Raw genomic sequence first — 18,273 nt, 5'->3', positions numbered from 1 at the left:
CTCCTGGATGGCACAGGAGGGGCATGGGGGCGAGTGCTTTCCTTGTCCTCACAAGACAGAGGCCCCACATGGACCTGCTGGCCCTTGCCAGACCCGGCAGCCCACCAGGCCTGGTTCCTCTGCTGCCCTGGTGGTCTCCCAGAGGTCCTGAGGGCAGTCCTGGCCTCACTGGGGGGCTGCTCCCCCATGCCCGGGCAGATGTCTGTCCAGTCCCAGACTGACATTGATCGGGGCATGGCAGCAGTGGCCCAGGCAGGCTGGTTTGCCTTTAAGGGCTGCCCCAGGAAAAGCATGACCCCCCTCCTCCGGAAGCCGTGAGGGAAGCACCAGGATACCAACCCTTCCGGTAGATCTCCGCGTTGGCCTCAGCCTCGGCCAGGGGCTGGGGCAGTGTCCTCAGCCAGCAGGCCTCGTCCTCCAGCAGCAGGGTCAGGGCCGGGCTCTGGGGGCAGGAAGAGGGGTCAGCAAGCACTCAGTCATGCTCCCGGACACAGCAGAAAAAGAGGTAGACCAGGAGCGTTCTTCAGGGACCACGTGGGCAGAAGCCTGAGAGTTCACCCCATGGGTGTGCTGAGCACCGTGCTGGCAACAGGCACACTGCAGGGAGCCAGCGCCTTCCACAGGTCAGGCGCTGGGTTCACTGAGGAGCTGAGGCCCAGAGAGGTCGAGCAGCTCACCCAAGGTTGCACAGACAGACTGCCATTCGCTCCAGCCGCCCCCTCCCGAGTGGGCTGCTACCCCAGGCGCAGGCTGCTGGCGCGAGTGAGCAGGGGACTGGCCTGGAAGAGATGGCATCATCCCAGCCCTGGGGCACGCCGGTGCATCTCTGTCCGGTCCATTCTGGGGCTGGTAGGTGGCGGACATGTGAGGAACCTCTGCCTGGGCCCAGCAGCCCCACAAGGTCCCCGGGCAGCAAGACGTCCCCCTGCCTTGCTGGCTGAGCACCCAACCTCCCCGCGGCTCCCAGAGCATGGTCAGCCCCTTGCCCCCACCTTGCTGGTTGCACCCTCCTCCCACCTCACAGGTGAGGGAAGGGAAGGGAGGCAGCTCACTCCCCCAGTGGCCTGGGCTGAGAGTCCGGCCTTTGAAGCGCCCAGCGGGGAGCAATGCAGTACAGACCTCGCCCTGCTTGGCCCCAGGAGGTTGGAGTGACCACTGCCGCCCGTCAGGCTGCAGCCCCAGGGCTGGGTGGGTTCTGGACTGCTCCTCTCCAGTGGGATGGCCAAGCTCAGCCCCTGGGCGCCGTGTGCAAACTGTTGAGCTAACTGTAAGACCGTGTTACCTGCTGCCCCCTGGACGGGCCGTTTGTGCACCCTGAGGCACCTGTGGCAGCTGGCCAGGATGCTATGTGGTGGGATGTCTGGGGCAAGTAGCACTTGGAGGGGTCCTCTGATGGGTTGTGGGCACCAGCATGCCTGGTCCTAGCCCATGGCTTTATTAGGCTTTGCCTGCAGGGACCACATGGGCTCCAGAGCTGGGTACCAGGGTGCAGTCCAGACTCCCTGACTGGGAGACTTGGGAGGGCACTGGCCCTCAATGCACAGCGGCCTCACCGCACTCCTCTGCGCCTTGCCCTCATCCTGTGTTGGGCTCAGGCAGCCCGGCCAGTGGACTAGCTGCAACGCTCAGTCGTGGAACAGTCGAGTGGAGAATAGTCGGCCAGTGGCTCACAGGAGTGGAGCTGGCCAGCGCCATGCCCACCCTGCCTTGGCCCCAGCATCTCTGCAGATGGCGATGCCTGGAGCCTGCATGCCCCCTCGACCGACCTTGTGCTGCGCCTGCTCTTGGGGTGGGTCACGTCCCTCTCTGTGACTTGGTTTCCCCTGGGGTACCGGGTAGTCACCGTCAGTGTGGAGCCCCCCTCACTTTGGACAACGCCTGCCTGGCAAGTGAAGAACAGGAGCAGGGCCATCCTTGCTCATCCATTCCCTCTGGCTGGCAGGACACAGTGGGCAGGGGCTGTGCCTCTGGGCCCAGGAGGCCACCAGGCCGTCAACCACCAGATATCAGCTGGAGGCGACGGGTGCCACCAAGGAGCTGGCTTTTGAGGGCCAGCCGCAGAGCCAGGGGTCTCCCCACTGGGAGGTTTTTGCCGCCCATAGCTGGGGACAGGCTGGGGCCAAAGCGGAGCGGGCGCAGCAGCGAGTGGCCAGCGGCTCCCACATCCCGGCTGGCCCGACCTGGGCTGGCAGCTCGCAGAGGCGGGGGCCTCTCCGAGTCTCTAATGAATATTAATGAGTGGAGGAGGGAGAAAAAAATTAATCTGCCTGATCCTCTGATGGGTGCTGCGGTAACGATATGAAATCTAATTATTCGTCCCAATATTTCTAAACCCTCAAACTGAGACTGACAGCCTCCCGGTCGGTTTAGTGCTTATCACTCCCGGGAGCGGCGTGTTTGCGGCATGATAAAAGCACAGCCCTGCTGACGCTGCAGAACCCCCGATTCTCCACGTCCGTCCACGCGGAGGGCAGGAGGCAGCGCCATGTTCCTGGGGGCTCTGTGTCTCCTGCCAGGAGCGGTTCCTTGCCTAGTGGCTGCCCTGGACTGGCTGGGCGCCCATGAGGGTGGGCGAGGGGTAGGGGACATGGGGACCCCATGCCTGAATCCCAAGAGGGAGAGGGGCCAGGAGATCCAGGGTTAGAACCCTTCCCTCTCATTCCCTTGGCCCTTAATACTCTGTGGGAGCCTGGCCCCCACTTACATGGGCAAGGCTGAGCCCATTACCCCTGGCCTGCCCTCCTGCGCTTGGACCCTAGGGGTGCAGGCACCTGCCCCCGACCCAGCCCTGGGCGGTGAGGATAGATTTCAGTCTCTGCCCTCCCTGCTGTGCAGGGCCGGACATGGTTCGAGCTGCCCTATTCTATCTTTTCTTCTCCCCTCTGCCCCCACCCTAATTCCAGGCAGCCTTGGGACAGAGCCCTTTTCTCTGGTGGTTGAAGGTCCTGTGGGCAGCATGGTGTGAGCCTGGCCCTTCTGCCAAAACTATCAGAGACTGGCTGCCTCCCCTCCCTGGGCTCCCCCAGGCTCATTGCTGGGTTTGGGTCTAGCTCGCTCTGGACAGGCTAGGTCCAGAGTGAGCAAGAAGCTTGGTTTTCCACCCTGCCTTAGCTGTGGGGGTTGCTTGGTCCCTTCGTGACTAGGCCTCCCCACCCAGCCCCGGGATAGCGGGCGGCTCCTTTAAATTCTCTGGGTGCATCTGAGAACCCTCCTTGTTCCCCTAACAAAGAGGTCAGTGTCTGGGTTCTGTGCCCACTGATAACCATCAGAAACCCTATCTCTACCGCATCCGCTGTGACAGCCATATCTCAGGCTGTTCCCAAACCTGCCTTGCATCCGTGAAGCAGCGTCCAGGGGCGGCGGGGTCCTGGCTCAGGGAGCCAGATGGCCCGCGGAAGGCCTCCCAGGGCACTGCGGGTAGGCTCACGGGAGGTGAGGGGAGCAGGCTGTGGTGGGCTCTGATCAGGCTGCACCCCTGTCTTGTCAGTCTGTCCCACTCACCATTGCCAGAGGCATCCCCACCCATGGGGCAGCTTAGGTGTGTCAGGCGAGAGAAGCCCAAGGGACCCACTGTGTGCCATGCCCAGGCTGGGCATCTTCCCTTAGGGATCATTCCCTATGGCAACCGCAGGAAGAGGGGCCTCACCAGGAGGGCCGTGGTCCGGTGCGCTGCAGCACCCCACCCTCTGGCCAGGGCTCGTCCTGCTGAAAGTTTGGCTCTGCCTGGCCATGACCACTGATGACAACCTTTGGGGGAGGTCCTGTGGGGAGAGCCGCTCAGGGCCTGTGGTGCCCGAAGGCCCAGCCCCATCTGCGTGGAGCCAGCTGACCTCGTGTCAGCCTCATGGGCAGGGGCTGCCTACCCAGACCTGCTGCTCCTCCAGAGGGTCCGTCCTGCCTCTCACTGACGTCACAGTGGCCTTGCAGATAAAGTGGATGAGCTCTGGGAGGGCAGCTGGACAGATAGATGGATGGGCCAGGTTAGTGCAGGCCTGCTGGTTCGCTCGTCCAGCCACCATCCATCTCCCCTTTCACGTGTTTACATAGCTACCTATCCATCCACCCACCCACCCACCCATCTTCTGCCTGCCCACAGATTCACCCACCTGTCCATCCACCTTCTAACTGCCCGTCCATCTTCCATTTATCCATCCACTATCCATTCATCCATCCACCATCCACCTGCCCATTCATCTGGTACGCAACCTTCCATCTGACATCTACCTGTGCACGCATCCATCCATTTATCCGTCCAGTGTCCACTCACCCTTCCATCCATCCTTGTCCATCTACTATCCTTCCTCTATTATCCATCCACCTTCTGCCCATACATCCAGCACTTAACCTTCTGTCCAACATCTATCTGCCTGTGCACGCATCCATCCAGTTATCTAGCCAGTATCCACTCACCCTCCCATCCATCGACCAACACTCTTCCATCCACCTCTGCCCATCATTCTACCATCCAGGTCATCTGTTGGGAGAAGGCAATGGCACCCCACTCCAGTACCGTTGCCTGGAAAATCCCATGGACGGAGGAGCCTGGTGGGCTGCAGTCCATGGGGTCGCTAAGAGTTGGATATGACTGAGCGACTTCTTTCACTTTCCACTTTCACGCATTGGAGAAGGAAATGGCAACCCACTCCAGTGTTCTTGCCTGGAGAATCCCAGGGATGGGGGAGCCTGGTAGGTTGCAGTCCATGGGGTTGCACAGAGTTGGACACGACTGAAGCAACTTAGCAGCAGCAGCAGCAGCAGCAGGTCATCTGTCTACCATCTGCCTGTCCACCTATCCATCTGTCTCTCTGCTTATCCTCCACTCATCATCCTCTTACCCATCTACATATCCATCTACCACCCATCCTGAACGTTTCTTCTGCATCTGAGTACAAGTTTTACACTGCTGGGCTTCCAACCCCTGGGTTTCCAGCAAAGGCCCCCAGTTGCATCCTGGGGTACCTTGAGGTCCCACAGCGAACCAACTCTTGACTCCTGGCAGGCTCTGTGTGCTGTGTCCTTTCCTCGGTCCCATCCCCAAGGCCTGGCGTGTGCGGGGACGCCACCGTGCCTCCCCTCTGCAGGCAGCCTAGGCCCAGGGCGATTGTGGGAAAGTGCTGCCATACCCCAGAGTTGCCCCTCTCCCACTTTGTCCTCCAAACAGCAAAGACAAGCTGCACGGCAGGCGATGGGATGGTCTGGGGTGGGAGGTACGCGGGGGAGAGAGCCAGGCCCATCAACTGAGCTCGATAAGGGGCCCGCTGGAACGCTAGCGAAAATATTTAGACAATAAATGAAGTATCGGAGAGGCACGCGTATCTTTAAGAAATCAATCATCTTGTACGCGTGTCTGGACACTTGGCGCCAAGGCAGAGATAGTGCCTGCTGGGAAGATAAGGGTTAATCAAGGATTTAATTCTGCAGGAGATAAAGCCGCAGGCCGAGCGGGCTGCCCTTCCTCCCTGGGCTCCTCTGCACGAGCCTCAAAGGAGCGCTCCCTGGACACTATCTCCCAGCCTGGAGAGGGTTTCCAGCCTCACGCCAAGTCTTCCCAGGCTGACCTGTGCCCTGGGCCCAAGGAATACAAGAACCTCCAGAGGGGAGGCTGCCGGCAGGAGGGGAGGGCCTGGGGGTGGGGGTGCAGTGGGGATCCCGGGGCTCCAGTCCCCCAGCCCCACCTTCAGGGGTCTCTGCTATTTGGTCCTGGTGACTGTATTATGTTACCCACCCTCTTGGGCCTCAGTTTTCTCATCTGGACATTGGGAACAGCAGTGCCTCCCTCAGGCAGGGCTGGACAAAGTGAGGGGCCAAGTCTAAAGACTGGCGCCTAGCAGTTGTGTCTGGAACACACAGCTGTCCCTTGGAAGGGGCTGACCTTCCCCAAGGAAGGAGCGGAGGGAGAGGTAGGGTCCTGCTCAGGACAGACGGAGGGCGCGGTCAGCCTGCCTCGACAGTCACGGCGCTCCCATCAGCGCCGCCTAACAGCTGCCCTCTCGAGGGTAGGCTGCTACTTGCGTCCCTCCAGTGACAGGGAGCTTCCTGCCTATAGGGACTGCGTAAGCACCACAGCCTCAATCACACAGTGGAGCCAAGTCTGGCTCCTTCCAAGGAGCTGAAATCCATGCTGGAGCTCTCGCTGCTTCCTACCTGCTTGGGGCCATGGGATAGGAGGGCTGCCCTCCACAGGGTGCTGGCCATGCTGCCCTGGAGGCGTGGCCTGGGGTAATCGCCGCACATGTATCACCTCATTTAACCCGCCCAGCATTCCCGGGAACCCGGCTTCCCCGCCTTACAGAGGAGCTGCTGCTCTGCCACCCTCTTCACTGCCAGGAGTGCAGGCTCGGGCCTCAAGGACCCTACAGGACTCCGATGTGTCCCCCTGAGGTTCCTGGGGCTGAGGAGACAGCAGCTCAGAGAGGCGGGGCACACGGCAAAGCGGCCACAGGGTAGGAGACCCCAGGGTCCGACCCTGTGCCATGGGGATGGCCTGGCCTTGAAGGTGGGCATCCTGTGTCCTGGGCCAGCCTCCCACCACCTCGCTGAGCCGTCTCCAAGCTCCTGAAGCTCAGGTCCCGATTCTGAGACCTCTGCCCCAGCGTGACCCACGGCCCAGGCTTCACTTCTCACCAGAGTGGCTAGGGGCCATGAGCCACTGTGGAAGGGCATGGCTGGGGATTCTGCCCATGCTCCCTGCCAGCCCTGCTGCAGGCACCGCGCCTGGGCCTGGTTTCCTCTGCAGAGAAATGGGCTCTGTCGGGTTGGAGCTGATTAGAGCTGTGGGGAGGGGGAGAGGGGCAAGCCCACCCTCACAGCCCTGCACTGCCACTGAAGGCCGACCAGAGGCCCAGCACCACAGGGCACCTGCTGGCACCCTGGATCCAGCCTCACCTGAATGCCACACTAGCAATTGCAAGGGCCTGGGCCATGGCTGCGCCTGCGCACGTGGGGCACCGGGCCCTGGACTTGGGGGGGCCAAGCTGGGTGCTGCCTGGCCTTCTAGGCCAGCGTCACCATGGCTGGAGGTGTTTCCCGAACACTCGTCATGCACAACCTCCCTGCCCACCCCATTCCCATCACAGCAGGCGCCCACTCCACCGCCCATACACCAACCCACACAGGTTCTAAAAGGAGCACTTGTGCCCCATGAGAGGATGCCGCACCAACTTGCCTTAAGGAGAGGGCACCTCAGAAGTAGCCCTGAGACAGGTGACATGCCCCCAGTGGTCATCAGCCCGCACTGGAGACGCTCGGGCACCAACAGCGCCCTCTCCCTGTCGTCAGGAGGACCCACAGGCATGGGAAGGGACGCATCGCTCACCCTGGGTTGCAGCTGTATCCAGAAACCCACCTCCCTGGCCACTGGGGGTGACCCCACCCGTGAAGCCCAGTGCCAGGGCAGTGCCGCCCGCCTGCCTGGGCACAGGCCAGGCTCAGGCCCAGCACTCAGTCCCTTGCTGCTTCCTCCCCTCAAATGCCCTTCTCTTTCTCTGCCTCACCAACTTCTCCTCCTTCACTGAAGGCCCGCTCAAAGAACCCTCCCCCAGGCAGCCCTTCCTTGGTCGCCCTGAGGGCTAGAGTCCCACACCACCTCCCCCAGGCAGCCCTCCCTGTGCTCCCATAAAGTTACCTCTTCCCTTCCCTCCTGGTCCCAGCACCTCATGTCTGTATCTCCTGACCTGTTTTGAGAGGCAGGAGCTCCTGGGTGGGGGTCTAGCCCAGGCCTGGCTCAAGGATTGAAGGGCCTGTACCCTGGGCTGAACACTGCCTTGGCCCATGCAGCTGAGATTGGGCTACTTACCAGTTCCGCCTGCCCGGGGGATGAGGCTCTGGTCTGGATGCTCCCGCGGAACGGGCCCCAGGACAGGCCCTCGGTGAGGCTGCAGCGAGCCTGCACACACCTCTGTCCGTCTTGCAGCAGTGGCTCCAGCTCGTCTACAGGGAGAGACGTCAGAGGTGTGAGGAGGGCCTGCTGCCCAGGTTCAGTCCGTCCTTGCAGCCCCCTCACGCGGGAGCATTCAGGGGACTGAGGGCAGAGGAGGGCAGGCGACGGGTGGGTGGCCCTGTGGCCTGGCCCAGGTTACGAGGGTGGTGCTGGGTCCTGGGGGCCAGGCCAGACCCTGTGCTCAGACCTTTTATGAGGGATGGCAGGCTGCAGCAACCAGATAGCGAGGGGTGCTTGCCACTGAACCTGAGCAGGTGGGTGCACAGCTTGGGAACCACGGCTGCCACATTGGGATGCGTGTGCCTTGCACAGCTCAGGATGCACACACAGAGCCAGGTCAACCCCTCTGCCTTACATGGGGGCGACACTGCCGAGGATGACGATGCCGATGAGACTCACCTCCCGTCCCACCACACAATCCTCCCAGCCCCCTCCCATCGGCTTGAGTCCGAGATCTGCAGAGCGCACCTGTACAGGCAGCTGTGGAAATGCTGGTTTCCCACCATGAGTCAGGGACTGCATACCTCCCACCTCCTGGGGTTGGGGTGAGGTTGAGTGAGTCAGTCCTCTTAGCGCCTGAGCACAGGGCCCAGCAGGGGAGCCAGGGCAGGAGCTAAGTGTCCTGCCCCTGAGGTCCTTGGCACAGCCAGACCGTGTGCACCCAGGTGGTGCCATCACTCCCTGCAGGACCCCTGCCCACTTTCTGGAAAGGTCTGGACCGGATTCCTGCTGTGGCCTTTGGTCAGCAGCTGCCTTTCTGAGCAGTCTGCTGTGCTACTGGGGGTCGAAGGCTCTCAGGCTAAGGCCGCCTGTGCTGTGGCCGGGGTGGTGGCTCCTGTGGCTGGGGCAGCCACTGCAGGACTCTGTCCCGTGGATGTGGACTGCTGGCCTCTGCCGGGAGCACCCCCAGTCCCTCTCACGAGGCAGGACTTCAGGGTTGCACAGTGTCTGCAGTCAGGCTCCCAGGCTCGGCTGGGCCTTGCTGCACGACCCACATAACCTCGTGGGGTGGACTACAGGGCGGCCCCTAAAGACACTGTACTGCAACCTGGGGGTGGGCCCTACAGCAAACGATGGGTGTCCTCGTGAGGGAGACACAGGAAGAAGCCCCTGTGAAGATGGGGCAGGGATTGTCATGACACAGCCGTGAGGACACTGTCCCTGGAGCCTCGGGGCAGAGCGGGACTTCAGCTCCAGAGCTGTGAGAGAGATTTCTGACATTTCAAGGCACCAAGGTTGTGCGATTTTCCCTGGGCCGCCTGGGAGAGACACACGTGGTAAGTTACCCACCCACAGGGAGGGGATGATGGTGGCCATGCCCCCACAGGGCGGTCCCTCCCCAGGCCACACGCCCTCTGCCCTGGAAGGCAGGGCCACCTCGTCCCTCGGGTGCCACCTGGGCCTACAGAAGCCTCATGTGGCCTGGCCTGGACCCCGAGCAAGCACTGCTGTGTCGGCCCCACTTCCTGGATCCCTGATCGGGCAGGCTGTGGCCTTAATGGGCCTGATTATCAGATAACTGCCGGCCTAATGGCACAGATAACGTGCAAATACGCCAGGAGGCCTGGCTAAAACGTTCTAACTGGGTCCTTGTCTTCCCCAGGGCTGATAAGGTGGCAGGGGACCAGGACGAGGCCAGGAGGCGGTGCCCTTTATCGGCCCTGTGGGGAGGGGCAGAGGCTGCCCTGTTGCTCTGTGGCCCGCCCACAAGGGGCTGTGTCCTCCACCGCGCACCAGGATGGCCTGGGTCCTGGCCAGGGCTCCGCAAGGTACTGGCCAGCACCGGTCACCTGTTCCTGCCCAAACAGCCCTGTGACGTCGGCTTTCCCCTTGTTCCCTCTTCCAGTACAGATGAGGAAACAGGCCCCAAGAGGTGATGAGGCTGACAGTGGGAGGTCAGGATCTGAGTCCAGGCCCCTGCTCTCTAGGGCGTACCTGGGTCTCTGGTGCTCCACTTGGCTGGCCCCAGGGGGTGGGAATGTGGGGAGCAGAAGAGGCTGCCTAATGGCAAGCTTGCTGGGCCCTTGTGGGTGCTGCTTCCAAGGCTAGGGGGAGCCCACCAGGGTTAGGGTATACTGCCCATCCCTCCCATTGTCCCCACTGGAGGCAGGGGTCAAGGAGGAATCTTTCCGAACCCTGATGTGCGGACAGCCAGAGCTTTCAAGCCTCGTGGGGTCTGCACGCTCACAGGCCTCTGGAGCAGGGAGGCCCACGCCCCTCCCTGGGCTTCAGTTCTGCTGCTGGGGCCACGGACAAGCCAGGGACAGTCCTCTCACTGCCCGGGGCCTGTTCCTGGTTTGTCAGGCTGGGGACCCGTGTAGGAGACAGTGGTGTCCATCCGAGGCCAGCACCCACCTTCCCCAGAGGAGGAGGAGCAGGAAGTCGTTTCAGTCTTCCCAAGAGTGGTCGAGTCCCGCCCAGACCTGGGGACACAGCAGGGACGGGGTGTCTGGCCCAGGTCCCCACCATGGGCGGGATGGGGTGCAGCCCTGGGCCCCCAGTTCCCCCTGACTTGCTACAGCTGTGGGATCCTGAAGCCCCTCTAGCCCTGGCGGCCTCCTGGAGGAAGGGGCAGAGCACCCACCCACGCCACACCACAACAAACCGCCGGCTCCCTAATCGCGCCCCAGGGCTGGCGGCCCCCGCTCCCAGATAACAGCATGGCTGGTGCTTCCCGTGGCACCCGCTCCATCTCCTGGGTATCACGCACTGCCAGAGAGGACGGCTCCTGATAAAGGCATCCGTTCAGCACGATGAGGTAGAACCCATCACTTTGGGCTTGCTGGGGGCAGGCCCAGGCCTGGGAAAGGCATGGAGGCCAGGGACCTGAGGGATGTGAGCTGGGGATCAAGCAACAGTCAATCAGAACCCACTTCCCTAGTCCAGGGGAGGCTATTCCTGAGAGGCTGGGCATTAGAAAGGGTACCCCTTGTGGGCAGAGTCAGGGCCACAGCAGGTGCCTGGCTCGGTGGGGCGAACATGGCTGGATCTCAGCCTCAGCTCACTCAGTGCACTTGTGCAGTGCACAACCTGTGCAGCTGTCCACGGTGGCCCTGGTCATGTTCAGCATCCAACCACTCAGATAACCTATTTCCGGCTCCCAGTTCCTGCCTAACCCCAAGCACAAGTCAAACAGGTGTTAAAGCCCAGTTAGCACCTATCAGAGACCCTTACCCAACCAGAAATAACTGTATCCAAAAAAGGGGTGAGGTGAGTGAGGCCACCTACTCCTGGCAGACTAGGTACTCAGTGAGAGCTCCATTCAAAACTGAGAATGAATTAAAGTACAAATGAGCAAGGAAGGGGCTGGGAGTGGCAGCTGACCAGGTGCATGACAGACAGGAAGACACAGCTATTTTTAAACGGCCCCTAAAGCTCCAGAGGATCTAGACACTGGTGGCCTTGGAGATGGTCAGCTCCCAACCGCACTCACAGGAAACTTGGAGCCAGGGAGGCCCAGGAGTGCTCAAGCCACAGTGTGAGGCCTGGCCAGGTGGGACCGGAACTGTCTTTGGACTTAACAAAGCGCCAGGTAGGTCCCTGGGGCAGAGCTGAGGGTGGCACATGCTCTGCCCTCAGAACTCCCAGGGAACATGGACAGCAGTGGCAGCGCCACTGGTGGGCCAATCAGGGTGGGCTTCCAGGTGGAGGTGTCCTCCGCCCTGGCAGCCTCCTGTGACCATGTCTCCATCTCCTCCTCCCAGCTCCAGAGAAGCTGGAGCAAGCAGGGAAGCTAGGACTCCAGCTCCAGCAAGGTCCTCGCGGAGGCCTCCCTGCCTTACCTACCACAGCCCCATCCCCACAGCTGGACACTGGGGGAACGATGCCATCTGCCCTGAGAACTAACATGGTCCTAATGGAGTTTCTGGCTTGTTTATTGAGCCTTAGCCAAATGTTTGCCATCACAGGGATTCCTCCCAGCCACACTGAAGCTGCCCACCCCCCCCCCCGCCCCCCGCAACCCCCACCCCAGGCGTACAGGGGGAGAGAATGAGGTTCAGAGAGGTTAAAAGACTGGCCCAGGGTACACAGCTGGCTGGTGGGATTTGACCGGAGCCTAGCACGCTCCTGGTCAGGGCCCTGACACCCTTTTCTGGGTCTTTCTGGGTGGAGGCAGGAGGCGATAGAGAAGAGAGAGAGGGGAGAGGCTGCTGGGGGGCAGTGGGGGCAGTGGGCAGCCCCTGCTCTCCTGTCGCGGGCTGGCTCCTCCTGGTGTGGAGGAGGGGCAGTCCTGTGTGGCCTGGGTGGGCCTCCCCACGGGGGTCGGGCCATCACTGCCCGCACAGTGTCGGGACAGAGACTAATTTATTCTGGCAAACAACCCCACACACACTATTTCCAGAACAAACATGCCACGCTGGGATTCAATTTCACCCCCAAAGCTTGTGTGAGAGTCCCGATGAGAAAATTCAGCCTTTGCATATTTACATGATTTAAACATCTATTTAGGTCTCAAACCGCTTCAATGGCGTCCTGAGGGGCCAGAGAAAGGAGGCAGGACTGGGCATGGCCACCCCAGGCCTGGCGTGGGAGCCCAGCAGATGGGGTGGCGGCCGGGAGCACTGGGGTCTGGAGTCCCAGCCCAGCCACTGCCTGGCTCTTGCTGAGCCTCGGGTCACCTGCTGGGCTGGTGGCTCCGAGAGTAAAGATGGTGCCGGTCAGCACGTGCGCCCGGCACGCCCCCTCCCCTGCGCCTGGGTGTTTCCACACCTCTGGTCCTGCCAGGGCTGCGGAGAGCTGTCCTCAGACTCGGCCCTGCCCCCAGCTCTGTCCCACAACCTGGAGTCCTTGGCGGCCTCCTTCAACAACAGGCAAAACAAACAGTGAGGAGGCTCTGGTCTGCCTGTGCTTCCTGCTGGAGTGGCCCAGAGAGCTCAAGCAACCTGCTTGAGGCTGCTCAGCAAGGGCTGCCGCCACCTGACCAGACCCGAGCTCCTTCTTGAGGGAGCATCTGGGGCCTCAACCCAGACCATCTGGCTGCGGAGCCCACAAGCTCAGCCACCCCCAGGTCCGGCCGAGCCACGGCCCGCTGGCCGCTTGGCAGTTCTGACCGAAGGGTCCTGATGTCCGCAGGAGTGTCTGTGAGCCCAGGCCTGCCCCGCGCCCTGCTAGCTGGCCCCTCCTTCCAGGGGCCGGGCTCCATCTGTGCTAATGGCCAGTGGCCTCCAGGGTACAAAGGCCAGCCACCCGGCAGTCCCCGCCCTGAACGGTGGGCTCTGGGATCGGTGTGTGGGTGCCCACCCTGGGGTCACTGCCAGAACCCACTTATCTAATCAGCCTCATCGCTCCCGCCCAGCCCTGCCCTGCGGCTCCCGGGGGCCAGCTGGCCCCGGCTTTGTCGGGAGCGGCCCTATCTCAGGGATCACGCTGTTTGCCTTTGATAAAAGTCACAGAAAAGGGAGAGAAGGAGTGAGAGGGAGATGAAGAAAACCCTAGAGTGAGCAGGCTCCACCCTGGCGGGTTCTAGAACTCTCCAAGGGCCTGGTCCCAGAGGAGCACGTCCCGCACCAACGTGTAAGCAGGCCGAGGGGGCGTGCGCCTCCCTCAAGGTCACACAGTAGGCCAGGTGGTGGGGTTACCCTGGCCAGGTAGGGTGGGCACCACCAAGGCTGTGGGGGCCCATCTGGACACACAAGACCTGGAGCTGGTCACCTTCCCTCCTGCTCTGTGGCCGTGGAGTCTCTGGGCTGGGAGGGGAGGGTCTGTCTATGCCGGTGCTGAGGCCCTGCCCGTGTGTGGCTCTCCTGTGATCTGGCTGGAAGGGCACACTGCGCTGGCGGACGGCAAACTTCCATCATCTCCTCGGAATGCTCCCACCCTAGGTCCTACCTGCTGGCCTGCTTTTGATTCCTGTTTACAGACGGGGGAACACGGCCCAGAGGAGGGGACTGGGGACAGGCCAGGAGGGGGACCCAGGTCCTGCGGCACAAGCAACGCTGTGGGATGTGCCCGGGTGAGCCAGCGAGGTCAACGTGCATGGTGGGCAGCCAGCTGCTCAGCAGGAGGCCCACACATCTGCTGGAACCATGTGGCTTCTCCCACCCGGGCTGGTGCCCCAGGCTAGGTGGCAGCAAGACTCTCACCCTGGCTGCTGACAGGTGGCTTTCTCTAAGCTGTCCCACCCTGTAGGCCTCAGGACCAGAAGATGGCCTGGATCAGGCCACACCTGAATCCCGCATGGGAACTAAAAGGGGCGGAGCTTGAGCCTGAGCCTGCTGTCACTAGTCACCATGTGCCTTTTGGACAGACGCAGGCTCCCAGCTGTGACTCACGAGGACAAAGTGTCAAAGCTCTGGGGTAAAATTGGTGGGGTCTATTTCTGCCACTCATTGCAAGGCAAGGAGAACATGTCTTGGAGAGGTCAGGGGATGGTCTTAGGTCACAGGGCCAGCAAGCAGCACAGGAGGGTGAAGCCCAGATCTCCCTGACCCCAACCCACGACCCCACCCAGGCAGTATGCTCTCGCTCACAGCAAAGCCAGCACAAGCAGAGGCTGAGCACTCTGGGCCCTAGGCACGATCCTGTCTCTGTTCCACAGGGGAGCTGAGCAGGGTGGGAAGCCATTCTGACCCAGTCCTGCACACAGGCCCAGCCCTGGAACCCTGGGCCCACAGCAGCGGCGTAGCCAAGATGGAAGGAATAACCTGAAGCGTGTCTTCTAGATAAGACAGCTCAGGGAGACACTGGCTCAGAGCAAAGGCGCTTGAGTGCTTGGAGGATTAGTGGCTCTTTGGGGCCGGGTGAGGGTTTCCCCTCTGCCTCCAGCCTGGGTGCCCCCAGGGAGCCCCTTAGAGTACCTGGACCCTGGCAGGAGAGCCTAGAACCAGCAGAAACAGCTGGAGGAGCTGGGGGCATGTATGAAAACGGTGACGGGCTGTAATGAATTAAGAACTGTATGGCATACACCGGGGTCTCTGGCCTTGTGGGGGTAACTGGATGCTGAGACGGAGCCAGGCTCTGGTTCCCACAGGACCACGACCTGCTGGAGCCCAGTGCTGCCTGCCGCCCCTCGGCCTCAGATGCCACTCTATCCTACACCCGCTCTGGGGGCCGAGCTCCACCAGATCTCTGCTGTGTAGTTCACTTTACCAAGGGTGTGGCTCTGGAGCTGTGGCTGTGACCAAGATGATGCCCAATTCACTGACAGGGAAAGTCAGATGAGAGGACGCCTGGGAGCTGCCCCTGTGGCCCCTGCATGCCGCGGGGCGCACCGCCGCTCGGGGGTCTCCCACTTGTCTGCCGGCCTGGTGCCCTCTGCCAGCACTCCTGAGTTCCAGGCTGGGCAGAGGCTGAGCCTCCCTGGAATGAGATGGCCTTCTCATTCCAGGCCAGAGGTTTTCAAAGGGCTTTGAGCCCAGAAACTCCTTCGTAAGAAGCTGCCCACAGACCCTGCACTCACAGCGGCAGGTGGTGGGGGCGGGGCTGGAGCTCAGACCCAGAGGACCCCTCTCAAGCCCCTCCCTTGGGGTGGGGCACACCTGCCGCCTGTGTCTCATGGGGACTGCCTAGTGCGGGGTGGAGCCGGCAGGCAGGCAGGTTCCCCGGAGCCGACGGCAGAGGGGGCTGGTGGGGCGGCACGGAGGCCCGTCCATCATGGGCCGGTGGTGCCAGGCACCACAGGGCCTGGGCCAGGGAGGGCCCTTCAGTGGGCAGGACCCTGGACACTCTGGCTGGGGGCCTTTGTTCCCAAGTCCCCTCATGCAGCGGGGTGCCTCCACCAGCTCACTGTGCCCTGAGCTGCCTCCAGCGCCAAGGGGCCCATGTGTGCATTTTAGTGACTCTCAGTCTCCCCCTAGAACGTACCCATTGGGCAGGGGGCACTGGCGGCTGGCTGTGTCTGAGAGCGCCTGGGTGCAGCCCACCCTGTGGGCATCTGTCTGCAGGACGGTGGCAGGGGGGCAGACCTGAAGCTGAGCACCCGGGCCCTGCTGATGAGCCACAGGCCTGGGAGAAGGGGCAGCTGGTCGTGTGGGGCCGGGGGGTAGGGTGTGCCCCCATGCCCGCCCACACATGCCCTGAGCCCCCAGATGGATGGAGGCCCAGAGCCACCTCTGGGGCTCCCGCTTCCCATCTGTGAAGAGCTGGCACACGGAATGGGCAAGGAGGGGGACATGCTGGCCCCTGGGCCTGGAGTCCACTGTGGACTGGCCCCACCCACCAGCAGGTGACGCCAGCCCCCAGGTGCTGAGCCCCTGCCCACCCCCACCCCGCCAGCTGGTGCTGTGACTCTCTTCCTATCGCTGGGACATCGCTGGGATTATTGATTTTTTGACACAGAACAACAGCCTATCTCTATCGGGCTGAACCCTGGCCCCGGCTAATGGCAGACTGGGACTGCCTGGGGAGAGCCAGCAGTGCAGGGTGGGGCCGGCCCCACACCAGGGTTCTGACTGACCCCCCTCGCCCACCGACCTGTGGGGCCCCATGGCCTCAAAGTAGGTGGCCGCTTGGTCTCTCCAGCCTTCCCGAAAAGCTTAAAAGAAGATAAGAACTGTCCTGGTCTCCAGGCCTCAGCCTTCCCATCTGTGGAATGGGCAGAGGGCCCCAGGAGCTCTGGGCCCTGGGACTCTGATCTCGGGAGAGACCTGTGGCCTGAGAAATCGGGTGGGGGGGGGGTCCCTGGTTCTCCCTAGCCCTGCCTGCTCCTGGAGGGGTGGGCTGGAAGCAGGAGCTGTGATAAGGTAAGGAAAATACCTCCTGTGCAAACAGCTTATCAGGCTCCTATCAGCCTGGGCGTCCTAGCCCCGGCCCTGTTTTCCAGGGGCCAATGCCACCGAGGGCCTTTCTTTCTGGCCGGCTTCCAGCTCACCACCTCTCAGTTGGCCCGGCTGGCCCCGACACCCCCTGTACCCTGGGGCCCCACCCACCTGCCCCTTGGGCCCTGTCTCTCTACTGTGAATGGGCAGGAGAGGTGGGCATGAAGGCAGCTGAGGCTCTAGGCCAAGGCTGGGTGGTTGGGAGGGTAAAGAGAGGGTGCCCACCCTGCCACTGCCAGGGCACCACCACAGGATCCTTGGCACCACCCCAGCCTGGCAGGGGCCCACTCCGGCCCTGAGGGCAGTGGTGGGCACTGAGGTTGGCCAACATCATCGAGGAAGTTGCCACACCACACGACCCTGCAGGGCCGGCCCCTAGGGAGTAAGAATCTCCCTTGGGAGAAGCGCTGGCAGACCCTGTGTGAGCACCCTTGGGCCACTCCACCCACGGAGGAGGCTGAGCCCGGGGATGGCTGTGTCACCCAAGGCCCCAGGGCTCTGGGGCACTGGCCCAGGGCACCTGAGGATGACCCAGCATGAGGCCGGTCCCAGGAACTGTGAGCCCCTCTCAGGAGCTGTGCGGACCTGCAGACACCTGCTCCCAGGACGCGGATGACTCAGTCCTCAAGCTACCACGTGCCCTGGGGGTGGCGATTCTCTGCGTTCACAGATGTGGAGACCGAGGGTCAGAGGGGATCTGGCCACGCAGTGTGGTGGTGACTGAGTTCAAGCCCAACCCCTGATTCCTGTCCAGCCCTCTGTTCTTCCTGCCCCTGTGTGTGTGTGTGGGGGGGGGGGGGGGGGGGGGGTGGGCAGGGCGGGGCAGGGGCTGAGGAAGAGGCGGCTTAGAGGACAGAGGGCCCTGCTTCCTGCACACAGCGGTCCCCGGCCAGCCCCAGCTCCAGACACAGAGCCCTTCTCTGAGCCTCTGCCCAGGAGCCTCCAGAGCACCCCCGCTGACCCTCCACAGAGCACATGTGTCTGCACCCCACGGCTGGGCTCCACCTGCTCTCTGCCTCGGGACCCGCACCTCTCTCATCTGCTGAGGTGATGGCTCCTGCCCTCTCTGTCAGGTCCCGGGCCCACAGGAGAGGCAGAAAGGCCTGGGACTGGGGAGGCGGCGGCGGCAGTAGGCACACACAGCCTGGCAGGGTATCTGTGCGCAATCCATTTTTTTTGGAATCATTTCTCCCTTTACGTGTGGACATTTTGCAGAGCCGCAGAAATAAAAACATTGATGGCTTACTATCTTCCGCACGCGGTGATGACTATCCACACCACCACACCGCCCTACGCCTGTCTGCATTTGAGATTATTTTTTCTGGGGTAAATTCCTAGAAGTTGAACTGCTGAGTCAAGGCAGGGGCATCTGAGCGCCCTGAGGGGCTTGGGCGGCTCTGGCCTGAGCACCTGAGTGTGTGGGCACTCGCGGGGCTGCGGTGGCCAACTTGCACACACTGCGCCAGCAGCTCCCGGCCCCACGGAGACCACAGTGGACCTGGGACCTGGGCTGGCTGGCTAGATGCCAGGGCCACCTAGTGGAAGGGCGTGTGTGGGGATGGGGTCGGGGAGGGGTGG

The 18,273-nt window shown here is 62.3% G+C and overlaps 1 protein-coding gene across 1 annotated transcript in view; it reads right to left on the bottom strand.

Annotated features, from left to right (window-relative positions):
- The window catches only part of ZFPM1 (zinc finger protein, FOG family member 1), a 61,637-nt gene that overhangs the window by 7,412 nt on the left and 35,952 nt on the right, over positions 1-18,273 (bottom strand). The window contains exons 4-5 of the mRNA XM_024978915.2: positions 7,796-7,929; positions 340-442 (exon numbers count right to left, since the gene is read on the bottom strand). Coding sequence (XP_024834683.1) covers positions 340-442; positions 7,796-7,929 — 237 coding nt within the window. The remainder of the gene's footprint in view (positions 1-339; positions 443-7,795; positions 7,930-18,273) is intronic.

The sequence above is a fragment of the Bos taurus genome, chromosome 18 (genome assembly GCF_002263795.3).
Source record: "Bos taurus isolate L1 Dominette 01449 registration number 42190680 breed Hereford chromosome 18, ARS-UCD2.0, whole genome shotgun sequence".
In the NCBI taxonomy this organism is placed as follows: domain Eukaryota; kingdom Metazoa; phylum Chordata; class Mammalia; order Artiodactyla; family Bovidae; genus Bos; species Bos taurus.
This window is presented reverse-complemented; position numbering and strand designations above follow the sequence as displayed.